The sequence below is a fragment of the Neoarius graeffei genome, chromosome 1 (genome assembly GCF_027579695.1).
Source record: "Neoarius graeffei isolate fNeoGra1 chromosome 1, fNeoGra1.pri, whole genome shotgun sequence".
NCBI lineage: Eukaryota > Metazoa > Chordata > Actinopteri > Siluriformes > Ariidae > Neoarius > Neoarius graeffei.
Window position 1 is genome coordinate 22,974,723 of NC_083569.1, and position 18,155 is coordinate 22,992,877.

General features: G+C 40.6%; 1 protein-coding gene across 2 annotated transcripts in view; it reads left to right on the plus strand.

The window, feature by feature from the left end:
• Positions 1 to 1,090: 1,090 nt before the first annotated feature.
• Positions 1,091 to 18,155, plus strand: part of LOC132892111 (uncharacterized) — a 31,617-nt gene continuing 14,552 nt past the window's right edge. The window contains exons 1-5 of one of the 2 annotated variants that reach the window (XM_060930513.1): positions 1,091 to 1,391; positions 1,608 to 1,701; positions 11,854 to 12,428; positions 12,534 to 12,602; positions 12,874 to 13,085. In XM_060930513.1, the coding sequence (XP_060786496.1) occupies positions 1,199 to 1,391; positions 1,608 to 1,701; positions 11,854 to 12,428; positions 12,534 to 12,602; positions 12,874 to 13,085 (1,143 nt within the window). In that variant the 5' untranslated portion in view covers positions 1,091 to 1,198. The remainder of the gene's footprint in view (positions 1,392 to 1,607; positions 1,702 to 11,853; positions 12,429 to 12,533; positions 12,603 to 12,873; positions 13,086 to 18,155) is intronic. The other variant, XM_060930520.1, reaches the window with a different exon arrangement.

Here is an 18,155-nt window from a genome sequence, read left to right on the forward strand (position 1 = left end):
CCATGATGATAAAAGAACGCATAGCATTTACAAACGTACTGTACACCACAGACAGCCAGTAAAGAGTCTTATGAAATCGCGCGTTATCTTGTGGTAGCGAGACTTCGTTCCACTTTTGATCATGCGCACACCGCATTGCGAGAATCCCGCCAACCGTGAAGTCATAGACATATAAACATAGACGCCGCCTTCTGCGTAGAATCATACGTCATCCTTGCTGCCATATTGGATGTGGCAAAGTGGAGATTCTTCAGCCGTCTCTGGTACAGCGTCTAGACAGTAGCCGAGAATAAAGATGCCTCATTCATGTGCTGCGTTTAACTGTACCAACAGGTTTACCGTCCAAACGAGATCACATGGGATTACCTTTCACAGGTGAGACTGGAAAAATACTTTTCATTGTATTTGGTCATTATAACATAATTTTACGAACAGATTTTTCTGACTTTGTGGCTAATATGAAGTCTCGCGCATAATAGCCGCTCGGTGAAACCTGTCTCCAAACAACGAAGTATTTCTTCCGTAACTACGCTGATAACACTTTGTGTTTTTGTCAAACATTGGAGCTTTGTATTCATTCTGAAGGTTTATTGTTATTAATATTGAATAAAAAGTAACTGGGATACATCATTGTTAATTATCATTCAAATTTTAGGTAAATTATTTTAATTTGCATCTTATACGGATTTTATAAGGGAAATACGGATTTTGGAGGTTGGTTATACAGGTTTGATTGATCAAAGTTTGACATGTATGAACACAGCAGAAAGCTTGAAGCGAGCAAAATTATTCAAAACATGCTCAAATTCACTGAATGAACATGGACAGTTTCATTTCCCTTCGGGCTGCTCAAACCATCAACATCCCCCACTTTCTTTCCAAACCCAATCCCCGCCCCCATCCCGTGACCCCGCCCCCATCCCGTGACCCCGCCCCCACCCCACCTATCATGCTTTGCGGTTCCGGAGCGCGTCAGTCTTTCAAAACCCGTTGAAGGCGGGACTTCCGGCCTCCCAGTTGTTTTTATTGGTACGAAGGGAAGGTGTTTGGTAAGAGATCCTTTTTTCAACGTCACGTGATCAAACAGTTGCGCGCGCACCCTGGTAACAGAAGCAGTAAGCTTCCCAACTGATTGTGGGACAGACTGGCCCACTTATCAATCATTTAAACGCGGATATATTCTGTTCTCAGCATCAACATGTCTGGTTGCTGCGTAAACGGTTGTACGAATCGCTATTCCACCGGCGGACTAAAGTTTCATAGGATTCCTAAAGGCTCGCACCCATTTCAGAGCAACAGACGGCGGCTGTGGCTGCAGGCGATTAAACGTGTGGACTGGAATGAGGACAGAATCAAAAATGCTCGTGTCTGTAGCGCCCACTTTATATCAGGTAAGGTTCTCTATCTGCTCATTTTACCAGAAGCCTTGTTTACATTAGTGATGACCTGCATGGTGTAGAATAATCATCAAAAGCAGCTTAAGTTGTTGGATAAACTGCCGTTAGCTTTGGCTAGTAGCACTAGCTGCTGGCTCGCTGTGCAGCTAAAGTTGTATTAGCTTTGCCCATTAGCTTGCTCGGCAAAACAAATGTGTTTGTGTTTTACAGGCGAGATGTCATTGGACTCCAGTAGTCCTGATTTTGTGCCATCTGTGTTTCCAGACCCAAAACAAAGCCAGAACCCAGGTGGAAAGATGGACAGGTAGGATTAGAGCTGCTCTTCTCAGTCGTTTTTTGTTTTGTTTGTTTTCCTCTGTTGCATAAGCCAAACCTGTCAACCCTGAGACTAACCTCGAATTCCCTTCAGTTAAACTGATGTGTCCAAAGTCATAAAAGGTAACGTAACGTTAGATCTGTCCATCTTTCCACCTGGGTTCTGGCTTTGTTTTATGTAAGCGAGCAGCTAGTGCTACTAGCCAAAGCTAACGTCAGTTTATCCAACAACTTAAGCTGCTTTTGATGATTTGATTTTGATGATAGTTAATAGAGGGGATAGTTAGGAAACCCGGCAAACTTCAAAGGACCGTCCTATTGTTTCGTATTTAAGGTTGAATTGTACCGTGACGTCATCACGAAAGTGCACACTTTAACCCGGTGTCACGGTCTGATCGTTCGCTGGTATAAATTTACAATGCGCATGCGCAGACCGATTTTTTTTTCCTGGTCAACTTCCGGGAAGTCTAATGCCGCTTTTCCACTACAAACGCGGCTGAGCCGTGCCGTGCCGAGTCGGGCTGAGTCGAGCTGAGCGGGGCTGTTGGAGTTGCATTTCGACTACAACCGCGCTGAACCGTGCTGGCTGGAAGTGGGTGGACACATTGGGTGGAGTTAGCGAAAGTGGGTGGACGTCAGGTGATGCCGTTAAGCAGCGCAAACAGTGACATCAGTGACAGTGGCGGAACAAGTCAGAGCCGGGCCGGGGGCGGGGCAAATGACCGGGCCCTTTATTAAAGCTTATCATAACATCATTTTAGGCTACAAAATGTCCGCAACTGCGGTGTTTACCAATTTCAACACTACCGGGTGCAACTATGTTATTTAGTACATCAAGTCCTTCAAACGAACATGTAACTCAGAAACAAAAAACATTAGGATACTGTACATGGCTCATAATAAAACATCAATAGCCTATACTGCGCACATTATTTGAAGGGCATACGAATGAGCGCTCAGAGTGGTGACAGGAAGAGTCAGAAATAAAAGGAGGGCGGTGCAAACCTCACTGAATGCACTGTGTTTACCAATTTCAACACTACGGGGTGCAACTATGTTAGTTTGTACATTAAGTCCTTCAAACGAACATGTAACTCAGAAACAAAAAAAACATTAGGCGACATACTGTACATGGCTCATAATAAAACATCAATAGCCTACTGCGCGCATTATTTGAAGGGCATACGGCGAGCCTTGCGCTCCGCGAACTCGTCCACGATGCTCTGTATGTCACTGATTCAGTGAGCTTTTCAGCGGTAGTCTCACGACCCGGATAGTAAACAATAAACATGGAGGACATGGAGTCGTTAGTGTTGCTGGTCTTGGTGCTGTGGCTTGTTGTCACCGACAACGCGGACAGATACTGGCAAGAGCGTATAGATGAGGCGAGGCGCATAAGGCTTCAGAAATTCTTGTAATTCATAATTATTATTCTTCCGGGTTTGCGGTGTTTACAGATCCCAGCGTGCTCGCGGGGCGTGTGTGGGCATGTGAGGACACTCCTCCTCACCAATCAGTGCACAGGGGAGTGTCTGCTCACGCCCCAACCTCAGTCGGCACGGTTTGGCTCGCTTCAGCCCCACTCCAAAACGGTGCGAGTTTTAGGGGCTAAGCAGGGCTGAAACGAGCTGAGTCGTGCTGGTTTTTGGTAGTCGAAACGCGAGCCGTGTCGGGCTGAAGTGAGCTGAAGCGAGCTGAAAAAGGGTAGTGGAAAAGGGCCATAAATTTACCATTTCTTGCTGCGATTTTGTACCGAGCATTTCAACACATCTGTGGACAAATAGAACGCGAATTGTGAGATTTGATTATCAGTAGACAAGAATGGTTTGGATTGAATTTTATTAGTATGTTATTAATTTTATTAGTAAATGAAGTTAATAAAGTTGTTCAAAACACTTTACATTCTGGCTTCGTTCTTTCATATATACTTAAATCAATATTCATGAAGATAAAGTTGATCATTCCTGGCTGCTGGCTGGTCCTGATCAGCCTACTTGGTGCATAAACTGGAACTAAAACACGGGTCATTCATTCATCAAGATAAAGTGAAAATAATTTATTTGTGGATCAAGTATGAACGTAAATCTCCTATCCTATTGGGCTGGTAAATTCTGACTAGGCCCAATGACAGGAGTCTAATTATACCTGACAGAATAACTATATTATAATCATGATGAGTCTCACTCAAACAAATCAATATTCATCAAGATAAAGTGAAAATAATTTATTTGTGGATCAAGTATGATCATAAATCTCCTATCCTATAGACCCTTTGCACTGACGTCACCCGAAACCGGAAGTAAACAAACCCTGCGCCATATTGGAAGACCAACAAACTCGTGATTAGGGGGAAATAACGGCAGCGTGCGGTATGTGAACCCACGAGGCACTTGGTTCATCAAAAACCTACAATGGTAAACTTTTGTGCTGTGTTAGGGTGTTCTAACAAAGCTGATGGGAAAGGTGAAAAGAAGTCTTTCTACAGAATACCAGCTGTGATTGAGACACAAGGGGAGCAAACCAAGGAGCTTTCTGCCAGGAGACAGAGAGAGGATTTAGCTGCTTTATGCAGAGCTGATCTGAATACTTCAAATTTACAACAGTACAGAATATGTTCAGACCATTTTGTTACTGGTAAGTCACTAGGCTAGAGTGTTGTAGAACATTTTTTAAAAATGTTTACTGAATAAAAACATTCTTAATTTTATCACATTTATGTTTCATTCCTTTCTTTTGTTTTTTTTTTCCTCCCTCCATCCCTCTTTGGATTTTAAATATGAGTGATTCCACGCTTATGGGTACTGAAATGGGGACATGAACTTCATCTCATTATCTCTAGCCGCTTTATCCTGTTCTACAGGGTCGCAGGTAAGCTGGAGCCTATCCCAGCTGACTATGGGCGAAAGGCGGGGTACACCCTGGACAAGTCGCCAGGTCATCACAGGGCTGACACATAGACAACCATTCACACTCACACCTACGGTCAATTTAGAGTCACCAGTTAACCTCACCTGCATGTCTTCGGACTGTGGGGGAAACCGGAGCACCCAGAGGAAACCCACGCGGACACGGGGAGAACATGCAAACTCCGTCACAGAAAGGCCCTCGCCGGCCCCGGGGCTCGAACCCAGGACCTTCTTGCTGTGAGGCGACAGTGCTAACCACTACACCACCGTGCCGCCCCCGGGACATGAACTTATTTTTAAAAATTCACCTAAAACCATTTCTTTTTTTACCATCAGGTCACAAAACATGTAATCTTTAATGAATGATATGTTAAAAGATAACTTTAATTTTCTGAGATGTAATAAAAACATATAAATATGCCAAAGTCAGAACGTAACAGAAGTGTTGTGGACATATATATTCTCAATTTTAACAATGTAGAATTACTTTTTGAAACATAGGAAGGTGATGTTTTAGCAAATATAATTAATAAACATGTGTAGTAGAATAAACATACACATTCTTTCAATAAGATTAACATGGTATAGAGCTAGATTGTAATTAATTTGTAACAGACGCGAGATGGACAATCGTAACAGAAGTAATGTAACAGACATCATTTTGGAACTCATAGGCTTGACTTTGGCATATAAATATGTTTTTATTACATCTCAGAAAATTAAAGTTATCTTTTAACATATCATTCATTAAAGATTACATGTTTTGTGACCTGATGGTAAAAAAAGAAATGGTTTTAGGTGAATTTTTAAAAAGTTCATGTCCCCATTTCAGTACCCATAAGCGTGGAATCACTCATAGTTTTTCCCCATGTCCAAATAATTCAAAGATATATAAATAAATAAAAAGATAAGTAGTAAATTAAAAATAAATTATGAAATAAAAAAATCCATAACAGCATGAATACAGATTGCAATAGTTTACAATGTCTGGGTAGCAAAGAGATGGCAGAATTGGTGTCAGGTCCTCCTTATGTTTCCATTCTCCCTTGCCCCGAGTCTTATCATATGGGTCAAACCCATCTATCACAGCCAATTTCTCCACATACCGTGCCCTTTCTGCAGCTGGTAATGTACTCACATAACCAGAATTATCAGCCATCGTGTCACTTCACTCATTGTGTCACTTCACAACAGCTGTAATATCACTTCACTCTCGCTCGTAGTTTGTATTGTATGTATGTATGTACTTGGTCTTCCAATATAGCGCCCTAACAAAATCACGCGGTACGGTGACGTCACGCGGCAGCCCTCTATTGGGCTGGTAAATTCTGACTAGACCCAATGACAGCAGTCTAATTATACCAAGTTGGTAAATTTGAGAGAATAACTAAATCATTATAATCATGAGGAGTCTTACTTAAACAAATCAATATTCATCAAGATAAAGTGTAAATAATTCAAGTATGAACCTAAATCTCATATTAGACTGGTAAATTCAGACTAGGCCCAATTATACCAAGTTGGTAAATTTATACTGTGGTAAATTCAGACCGTGGCTGCTACAGTATAAATTTACCTGGTAAATTCAGACTGGTGGTAAATTCAGACCGTGACGCCGGCAACAACAAACATGGCGGACGGATCTGACGACGACTTCTTGTTTGGGGATGATTTTGATGCTATCTTAGATATTTTATTGGAAAATGAAGAACTAGAGGAGCACTTTACGACCTCAGTTGATGCGAGTGTGAATTTGCGCGAAAGTTGAGCTGCGCGACTGCCCAGACTAAACTCGACTAAGCTTGAACTTGATCTCTTGTGATCTAGATATCAACCAAAAATACAAGTTCATGCCTAAGATCAAGGTTTTTTTTGTTTTTTTTTTTTAAACATTTGCACCCAAACTCTCGTTTTCATGTAGTTTTGGATCAGAAGCTTTGTTTGAACATTTTTCTTTGTTTTGTTATGGCCATGCTTTAATGCATTAGTCTCTCTTGTTTGGCAGGTTCAATCGACAGAAATACTTTGTAATGATTGTGGGAAAAAATACCAGACCAGACATAGTTAATAGAGGCTTGTTAGAGGTTTCATGGCTTCTCTTAGGCATTTTCAGCTTAGGCACAGCGCCAAATATGGGTTTCTTTTTTGTTAGTTTTTCGGAGTGAACTACAAAAAAGCAAAAGAAAAAAACAAGACAAAGGAATATTTTGAGAAAACATAGTTCAAATAAAGAAGAAATTAAAGCAAAGGGAAGCTCAACTAAAGCTTAGCGTTGTACGGTCTCAAACCGGTGCGCAGAGACTCACTGATCAATAACAAACAACTGAATACTTACATATTTCGACATCTTCAGGCGCAAAATGCTTCTCACAGGTGTAGACTGTATCCCTTTTGATCTGTTCTCTAAAATCTTGGTCTACTTCTCTTGTCTTCTGTAGCTCACCAACCCATTCCTCTCGCCATTTCTTATGAGCTTCATCACTCGCCAACGGCAGCTTAAAAATGCCGATTCCTTTGGTTCTTCTGCAAGAACCACAACCAAAAACCGCACAATTTCGGCCTGGCATTTCTGGAAACTTGAATAAAGTATTGCTAAAGTAAAGAAATCTAGGAAAATATCGCTCGCTTGAAATACTACTCGCTCGGTTCTATCGGTCTACTAGTGCATCTCAAAAAATTAGAATACCATGAAAAAGTTCCTTTTTTCATAATTTAATTCAAAAAGGTAAACTTTCATATATTCTATATTCATTACATGTAAAGTGAAATATTTAAAGCCGTTTTGTTTTAATTTTGATGATTATGGCTTATAGCTCATGAAAATCAGAAATCCAGTATCTCAAATTATTAGAATATTCCCTAAGATCAATCAAAAAAAGGATTTACAATACAGAAATGTCCAACTTCTGAAAAGTATATTCATTTATACACTCAATACTTGGTTGTGGCTCCTTTACCATGAATTACTGTATCAATGCGGTGTGGCATGGAGGTGATCAGTCTGTGGCACTGCTGAGGTGTTATTGAAGCCCAGGTTGCTTTGATAGTGGCCTTCAGCGTATCTGTATTTTTGGGTCGGGTGTTTCTCATCTTCCTCTTGACAATACCCCATAGATTCTCTATAGGGTTCTGGTCAGGCAAGTTGGCTGACCAATCAAACACAGTAATATCATGGTCAGCAAACCATTTGGTAGTAGTTTTGGCACTGTGGGTAGGTGCTAAGTCCTGCTGGAAAAGGAAATCAGCATCTCCAAAAAGCTCGTCAGCAGATGGAAGCATGAAGTGCTCTAAAATCTCCTGGTAGATGGCTGTGTTGCACTGTAAAAAAGAATAGTTGAGAATACTTGAAATTTCAAGGCAACAGTCTGCATTAATAATTTTATGTTTTGCCAACGATGTGCCCATGATAATCCAAACTATGATAACACTGTTATCTTTATTAAGAATTCTTAATTAAGTCAATTTTCAATTCCTCATTCTGCCAACATAGATTTCTCTTTTTGCTGAACAGTGGCATTCACAGTAGTACAAAAAGGCAATTGAGGTTATTACAATTTTTTGGGGGGCTTTTTTCACCTTTATTTGGATAGGACAGTGTAGAGACAGGAAATGAGCAGGAGAGAGAGAGATCAGGAAATGACCTCAGGTCGGAATCAAACCCAAGCCCCCGGATTTATGGTATGGCGCCTTATCCACCTGAGCCACGACAACATGAACTTCAACCGGAGAGAGAACCACATTGCCCAGCCCTTGCATTTGGGAGAGGAAACCACGTGTCTTGGTCATTCAGAGCATGCGCTGAATAAACACCTGTGACAATTATGTATTTTCAATTCAGATTATTCACTATTGTATATTTACACATCATTGAGGTGCACCCTATCAGTTTGATGTGGATTTTTCTTGATGTGGATAATTCTAAAAAATAGAATTATGCTTTGTTCAAGTAATTCCATATTCACAATTGAATGGACAAGAAAATATGAATAATTATTAACGAACAGAAAAATTCACATCAAACTGATAGGGTGCACCTCAATGATGTGTAAATATGCAATAGTGAATAATCTGAATTGAAAATACATAATTGCCACAGGTGTTTATTCAGCACATGCTCTTAATGACCAAGACACGGGGTTTCCTCTCCCAAATGCAAGGGCTGGGCAATATGGTTCTCTCTCCGGTTGAAGATCATGTTGTCATGGCTCAGGTGGATAAGGCGCCATACCATAAGTCTGGGGACCCGGGTTCGATTCCGACCTGAGGTCATTTCCGTCTCTCTTTCCCGCTCATTTCCTGTCTCTACACTGTCCTATCCAAATAAAGGTAAAAAAAATTGTGAGAACCGCAATTGCCTTTTTGTACTACTGTGAATGCCACTGTTCAGCAAAAAGAGAAATCTATGTTGGCAGAATGAGGAATTGAAAATTGACTTGATTAAGAATTCTTAATAAAGATAACAGTGTTATCATAGTTTGGATTATCATGGGCATACATCGTTGGCAAAACATAAAATTCTTAATGCAGACTGTTGCCTTGAAATTTCAAGTATTCTCGACTATTCTTTTTTTACAGTGTGACTTTGGACTTGATAAAATACAGTGGACCAACACCAGCAGATAACGTGGCACCCCAAATCATCAGACTGCGGAAACTTCACACTGGGCTTCAAACACCTTGGATTCTGTGCCTCTCCACTCTTCCTCCAGACTCTAGAACCGTGATTTCCAAATTAAATGCAAAATGTACTTTCATCTGAAAAGAGGACTTTGGACCACTGAGCAACAGTCCATTTCTTTCTCTCCTTAGCCCAGATAAGACACTTCTGACATTGTCTCTGGCTCAGGAGTAGCTTGATATTAGGAATGTGAAAGTTGTATCCCCTTTCTTGAAGATGTCTGTTCGTGATGGGTCTTGATACACTGACACCAGCCTCAGTCCACTCCTTGTGAAGCTCTCCCAAGTTCTTGAATCAACTTTTCTTGACAATCCTCTCAAGACTGCGGCCATCTCTGTTGCTTGTGCACCTTCTCCAACCACCCTTTTCAGCAATGACCTTTTGTGGCTTACCCTCCTTGTGGAGGGCATCATTTTGTACTGTATGCCATACTGATTAAAATAGAAAAATGCTTGAAACATTTTAGTTTATGTGTAATGAGTCTATAATATATAACTTTCACTTTCTTAAATAACTGATGGAAAATATTGAACTTTTTCACAATATTCTAATTTTTTGAGATGCACTAGTATAGACCCTTTTCAGTCACGTGACCTTCGTAAACGCGACCACCATTTTGGACATGTAGCGGACTTCGGCTCGAATTGGTTTGAATGCGAGGAAGGCGACAAACGGAGAACATACAAGAAAAAGGAGCGAGATGCAGAAAACACCTTCGCTATCCAGCGACGTAGGGCATTTACAGGGCGAGCAGAGGGAGAAATAACAACAGTAACGACACATTAGCAACGCCGTACAGAAATAACGGTTTATGGCACAGACCCTTTCGGTTCTCGCTCATCTAGCTGCTACAATGACTGCTTAGACTGCAACAATAATACCTAACACACATTTAAGTATCTGTTGTAAAGACGTGAAACTCATCGAGTGACGAGTGTGTTCATTGATAAGCTAACACAATCTAAAAGTAGACATACCATCACACTGCCCTGGCGCTGTGTACAGTTTACCTTCTATGGTTTGTGCACTCACTATTTGCCATTACTTTCTCCAACCGTTGTTACAGATTACAGGGAACAGCCTGGATTTAAGAGACAAATACATGTTCCTCTTATTTTGAACACTTATTTGTAGGCAGTGCTTAATTTGTAAAGTGGGAGGTCCCGGAGCGCAGAGGATGAGCGGCTCCGGTGCGGAAAAAAAGAGGGGGGCGCGGCGCTGCGCTTCTGGGCATGTTTTGTAATAACACTGCAAATTAAGTTCATCTGCAGATATTTTGTGGATGTCGTTTCATGAGAGAAATCACTAACAAGACATATCAAAATCAGACATTAACACTAAATAAACTTGCATTTTTTTATTTATTTATTTATTTTTTTGTTACATAGTCAAAAGAGGTGTCGGATCACCGGATCCAGTGTAAATAGCTGCCGGAGCCAACGCCCGAAGTTCCGGAGCGCGCTCCGGCTTGCTCCCCCTCAAATTAAGCGCTGTTTGTAGGACACTGCCTCTGATCTGTCCTACAGTCTACCAACAGCAAAGGAACACAATGCTAGCTAATGTCGTTAGTTAATAGCTACTACAGAAGAACAAAGAGGTTACAATGGGTTATTTTAGCCTATTTGGTTACACACTCGCCGCCACAGAATGTTAACAGCAATGTAATGCCTTTTCTGGCTAATTTTATTCGTCTTACCTCCAACAAAGTGGTCACTACACAAGCGCTGGTATGCTGCTATCCATCTTCTCCATCGGTCAGCATCTACTGGGATCCGATAAAATGATAACCCTTGCCTTGTTTGTTGATGGTTACTACATCCAGGTGCACAACAATATAGTGGCATGATGGAAGTCTTGCTGAAAATAAACACTTTCTTTGCTGCCGTTCCTCAATGCTGGCTGTGGTAAACTACTGGTAGTACGTGTCCAAAATGGCGGCCGCGTTTGTCGTGACGTCACGTGAAGAGGGTCTATAAACTAGTGTGCACTCTCAGGGTCACGTGATCAAGCCTAAACCATAACAGAGTGTTATCCCTTTGAAGTTTGCCGGCTTTCCTAACCAGTCCCCTCTAACTATGGTCTATAAGAATGTTCCCCTTGCTGTTGTTGTCACTGTGTGAATGTAAGGTGATTAAGTCTGACGATATATTAGATGCAAATGTTATCGTTAAATGTTTATTTTAACGAGTTTTAGTGCATTGTTGTCTGTTAAATGTGCCTGTCACTAGGTTTTGGTCAGACATGTTGATAGCCCCATTTACTGATTTAGAAGGTTATTGAGCATTTTTTTCTCATATGTATAGAAGTGAAGCTTGTTAAAGAGAGACAATGGTGGGTTAGTGTGTTTGCCTATTTTAGCCTTGCCTTCTTCCTATCCCCACTTTGTGATTTGTACCTCTGTTATTTTAATGAAGTTTATTTCAGCCCTCTTATATTAATTTAAACTTTGGTTAAGCATTTTATTCTACTGGTACCCAAAATCATAGTGAAACCCTGATTGTGTTACTTAATTGATACTAATAAAATATAACAAATGTGCATGCTTCTTGTTTTATAGAAAACATAAAATGGATGAGGCAAGTATTAAGCGTCGACGCGAATGCAAGAGGAAATGGGCACCGGCAAACTATGCTCTGAAGAAGAAAAACAAATGTGAAGTGCCGTCCTTTTCTTCTGACCGTGGTGAAGATCCCAGTGTTGAGGATGTACTGGAACAACCACTTTTGGACTCTGGAGAACAACAGTTAAATGTGAATACAAGTGAATTTAGTGGCATAAACACTGGTATTGTCAAAATGGACAAAAATGACTCCATTTGCGATGCTGACTCAGAGGACAAGAATTCAAGTGTGGATGTTGAGTTGGAGGACAATAGTGCAAGCTGGAGTTTGATAGATGAACATGAACACCTCATATTATCAAGTTCTGAAAATGAATATGACGGTGAAGAAAGTGATGACAACATTTCCTTTTCCGATGGACTGTCAAAATGGGTCAATCAATTTGATGTGAAACATAATGCTGTTGACAGTCTCCTGAAATACCTGCAAAAGAAAGGTCATCCTGGGCTGCCTGCTACAGCCCGTACTCTGTTGAAAACCCCCAGAGCCAGGTTTATCATTCATCTCCAAGGTTTGCATATTACATTCATTAAAAACAAACAGTAAAATCTTACCATTAGCTTAATTAATTCCATTTGTTCTGCAAGATATTAATTGGTTTGCAAATTTGTCTCAGATACAGAGGACCTTGAAGAGCTGTTCAGGCCGAGGAGTACAGGTCCACGGCAAAATACCAGATCGGACAGTGAGTTCTATTCTTACTTACAAAAGAGACATGCTAGTGTACACATTTTATGAAAAGATAGAAACACTACTTGAATAAATGACTTGCATTTGTGATCTGTCAGTCTGAATGTGTAGTGACATCCAGTACTAAAAGTACCACACATCAGTAAGTAATATATCATAAAATCCAACCATTTTTTAAATTTGTCTTTAATTCATAAATGCATAATGCTCACTCGTTTTTATGTGGCCAATGACACAAACCATTTCCTTTTTATGTGTTTTTATAGATTATCAGAGAAAGGTTCTGAAGCGCCTAGATGAAATTGTGCAGAATCAGAAGCTTCAGATGAAACTTTTGAAACAAATCCTGGCAGAAGGTTCAGCAGCAGGGCCTGATGTTGATGTTATTGAAGACATGTTGGAGGATCCTCTAACATCAACTGAAGAGTTAGACAGGTTCTGTGAAAAGCTGGCAGATCCAGCTCTAAGGAAGAAATTGGTAATTATATATGTATATTGATGAGATGCCAATGACGGAGTACAGGCCACTTGGTTACATCAGTAAAAATCACTGCTGCATTGGCCTATCCACCATATGTGATTATAACCCTCAACTCTGTTCTTCTAACTATACTGTATGAAAGCAAATGTAGCAAATATGGTAGGGAACTATTAGTATGAAACATAACCAATATTGGTTTTTTCGCGGTGCGGTTCCCATTAAATCCTGTGCTCTGATAGGGTCCGTATCCTACGATACGGCCAAGTTACGGACCCCGGTTACGGACCTCGCTCGTTCACAACAACAGCAAACAATAGAATTTTTTGTCAACATTTTATCTTTTTTTTTAATAAGATTTATTTATAAGATTATCAAAAATCTTATAAACCTTTGCCAGCATTTCTCAGGAGAATATCATTAATTTTACAGCAGATTGTGATAACGACAGTCTTCACAGCGAAAGCGAGTTTTACTACCCTGAGGAAGAAGAAATAAAAGAAAACATTTCAGGAGAAAGCTAAAATCCTCTAACTTGCTAATGCCGAGCAAAAACATGGCTGAATCCTGAATGACTCATTTTTGTATACAACCCCGATTCCAAAAAAGTTGGGACAAAGTACAAATTGTAAATGAAAACGGAATGCAATGATGTGGAAGTTTCAAAATTCCATATTTTATTCAGAATAGAACATAGATGACACATGAAATGTTTAAACTGAGAAAATGTATCATTTAAAGAGAAAAATTAGGTGATTTTTAAATTTCATGACAGCAACACATCTCAAAGTTGGGACAAGGCCATGTTTACCACTGTGAGACATCCCCTTTTCTCTTTACAACAGTCTGTAAACGTCTGGGGTAGGGCTGGGGCTAACCGATTATTTTTAAAACGATTAATCGGACGATTATTTTATCGATTAATCGACTAATCTAACGACTAATTGGACGATTAGTCTAACGATTATTTTTCCGTTGTTCGATTAATAAAAGCCATTTCGTATCTCAAATAAATACCAAAAAAATCTTAATAATATAGTTTATTAAGCAGCACTGTTGTTTTGCACAGTAAAATAAATAATATAGAATAAAATAGAATTGGAATAAACAAAATAAAAAGGCCAGCCTGTTTCTCTTAAAGTTCAACAAAAATCTCTCTTGTACAAAATTTAGGCCTGTAGCGACGCGTCGACGAGTCGACATCAAACTTGGATGTAATGTTAATTTTAATGTTTTCAATGCTCATAAAACTGATTCATTCATGACCACTGCGCACGGCCCTTGCCTGGACATTGTTTGGCTCCGTTTGACACTGGGCCTGGCGAACTAACGTTAACATAGTGAATCATGACAATAAGCTGGCTAACGTTAATGTTACCTTTCACCTGTAAATGACCACAACATGAGCTCTCTGTCTAAACGTAGTTTGTTTGTGCCGGTAGCGGCCAGGCAGAGCTGTGTTCTGCAGCCGTAAGCTAGCTGCCATTCCAGCCAACAATAAATGCCAATACAATCGCATGGATAGTTAGCTGGCACTACAGAAATGCTCACAGCTCAAGCTGCACAACACACTACACAAAAGTGAAATCAACTTAACGCTAACCAAAGTTAGTAGGCTACTTACTTATTGTTGTCCCCTCCACGAGAGACAAGGGGGTGTCTCCGCTTTAGATGTTCCAACATCGCCGTTGTGCTGGTGTGATATGCCAGTTCGATTTGGCAAAGACTACAGATGACGATGCCTTTGCGTTTGGTACTGAGTTTAAAGTATTCCCATACCTTCGATGACCTCGGCCGAGCAGTTTTCTTAGGGCTTTTTTCAGGGCTTTTTTGCTTTGAGGAGGTCGCCGTTTCCTTCTCCATTTTGCCGAGTGCCAACTTTGTTTTGTTTTTCTGACTCACGTGTGCGTGGCGATACGTCGACGACTAAATATGACGTCGACGATATTTTGATGTCGACTCGTCGACGTCATCGACGCGTCGCTACAGGCCTAATCTGGGGACTGAGGAGACAAGTTGCTCAACTTTAGGGTTAGGAATGTTAACCCATTCTTGTCTAATGTAGGATTCTAGTTGCTCAACTGTCTTGGGTCTTTTTTGTCATATCTTCCATTTTATGATGTGCCAAATGTTTTCTATGGGTGAAAGGTCTGGACTGCAGGCTGGCCAGTTCAGTACCCGAACCCTTCTTCTACACAGCCTTGATGCAGTATGTGGTTTGGTATTGTCATGTTGGAAAATGCAAGGTCTTCCCTGAAAGAGACGTCGTCTAGATGGGAGCATATGTTGCTCTAGAACCTGGATATACCTTTCAGCATTGATGGTGTCTTTCCAGATGTGTAAGCTGCACATGCCACACGCACTAATGCAACCCCATACCATCAGAGATGCAGGCTTCTGAACTGAGCGCTGATAACAACTTGGGTCGTCCTTCTCCTCTTTAGTCCGAATGACACGGCGTCCCTGATTTCCATAAAGAACTTCAAATTTTGATTCGTCTGACCACAGAACAGTTTTCCACTTCGCCACAGTCCATTTTAAATGAGCCTTGGCCCAGAGAAGATGTCTGCACTTCTGGATCATGTTTAGATACGGCTTCTTCTTTGAACTATAGAGTTTTAGCTGGCAACGGCGGATGGCACGGTGAATTGTGTTCACAGATAATGTTCTCTGGAAATATTCCTGAGCCCATTTTGTGATTTCCAATACAGAAGCATGCCTGTATGTGATGCAGTGCCGTCTAAGGGCCCGAAGATCACAGGCACCCAGTATGGTTTTCCGGCCTTGACCCTTACGCACAGAGATTCTTCCAGATTCTCTGAATCTTTTGATGATATTATGCACTGTAGATGATGATGATATGTTCAAACTCTTTGCAATTTTACGTTGTTGAACTCCTTTCTGATATTGCTCCACTATTTGTCGGCGCAGTTGCAATTTGGTCCTCCAGCTGTTCCTTTTTTGTACCTTTAACTTTTCCAGCCTCTTATTGCCCCTGTCCCAACTTTTTTGAGATGTGTTGCTGTCATGAAATTTCAAATGAGCCAATATTTGGCATGAAATTTCAAAATGTCTCACTTTCGACATTTGAAATGTTGTCTATGTTCTATTGTGAATACTGTACAATATCAGTTTGAGATTTATAAATTATTGCATTCCGTTTTTATTTACAATTTGTACTTTGTCCCAACTTTTTTGGAATTGGGGTTGTACATAGGGGACTACATAGGCAGCAAAATGTAGGTTTTTTTCCTGCCATGGAAGTGCACTTGTATCTTGAGGAGGAGGTAATTTGCATTACAGCCGTGAATGAGGATTCAGAATGGCGGCTCGGCTCTGTTTTCCCTTTCGGGTGCGCTCGTTTTCTGTTAGAATTTGGTAAAGAAAAAAAAAAATTTACCAGCTTAAGGTCAGTCCGTATGGTGAAATACTGTGACGTCGGTCAGTACTTTCAAGACCTCGGTCATGGTATTTCACAATATGGACCTCCCAGCTGGTAAATAACATATACAGTGGTGCTTGAAAGTTTGTGAACCCTTTAGAATTTTCTATATTTCTGCATAAATATGACCTAAAACATCATCAGATTTTCACACAAGTCCTAAAAGTAGATAAAGAGAACCCAGTTAAACAAATGAGACAAAAATATTATACTTGGTCATTTATTTATTGAGGAAAATGATCCAGTATTACATATCTGTGAGTGGCAAAAGTATGTGAACCTCTAGGATTAGCAGTTATTTTGAAGGATGAAATTAGTCAGGTGTTTTCAATCAATGGGATGACAATCAGGTGTGAGTGGGCACCCTGTTTTATTTAAAGAACAGGGATCTATCAAAGTCTGATCTTCACAACACATGTTTGTGGAAGTGTATCATGGCACAAACAAAGGAGATTTCTGAGGACTTCAGAAAACGTGTTGTTGATGCTCATCAGGCTGGAAAAAGTTACAAAACCATCTGTAAAGAGTTTGCACTCCACCAATCCACAGTCAGACAGATTGTGTACAAATGGAGGAAATTCAAGACCATTGTTACCCTCCCCAGGAGTGGTCGACCAACAAAGATCACTCCAAGAGCAAGGCGTGTAATAGTCGGCGATGTCACAAAGGACCCCAGGGTGACTTCTAAGCAATTGAAGGCCTCTCTCACATTGGCTAATGTTAATGTTCATGAGTCCACCATCAGGAGAACACTGAACAACAATGGTGTGCATGGCAGGGTTGCAAGGAGAAAGCCACTGCTCTCCAAAAAGAACATTGCTGCTTGTCTGCAGTTTGCTAAAGATCACGTGGACAAGCCAGAAGGCTATTGGAAAAATTTTTGTGGACGGATGAGACCAAAATAGAACTTTTTGGTTTAAATGAGAAGCGTTCTGTTTGGAGAAAGGAAAAGACTGCATTCCAGCATAAGAACCTTATCCCATCTGTGAAACATGGTGGTGGTAGTATCATGGTTTGGGCCTGTTTTGCTGCATCTGGGCCAGGACGGCTTGCCATCATTGATGGAACAATGAATTCTGAATTATACCAGCAAATTCTAAAGGAAAATGTCAGGACATCTGTCCATGAACTGAATCTCAAGAGAAGGTGGGTCATGCAGCAAGACAACGACCTTAAGCACACAAGTCGTTCTACCAAAGAATGGTTAAAGAAGAATAAAGTTAATGTTTTGGAATGGCCAAGTCAAAGTCCTGACCTTAATCCAATCGAAATGTTGTGGAAGGAACTGAAGCGAGCAGTTCATGTGAGGAAACCCACCAACATCCCAGAGTTGAAACTGTTCTGTACGGAGGAATGGACTAAAATTCCTCCAAGCCGGTGTGCAGGACTGATCAACAGTTACCGGAAACATTTAGTTGCAGTTATTGCTGCACAAGGGGGTCACACCAGATACTGAAAGCAAAGGTTCACATACTTTTGCCACTCACAGATATGTAATATTGGATCATTTTCCTCAATAAATAAATGACCAAGTATAATATTTTTGTCTCATTTGTTTAACTGGGTTCTCTTTATCTACTTTTAGGACTTGTGTGAAAATCTGATGATGTTTTAGGTCATATTTATGC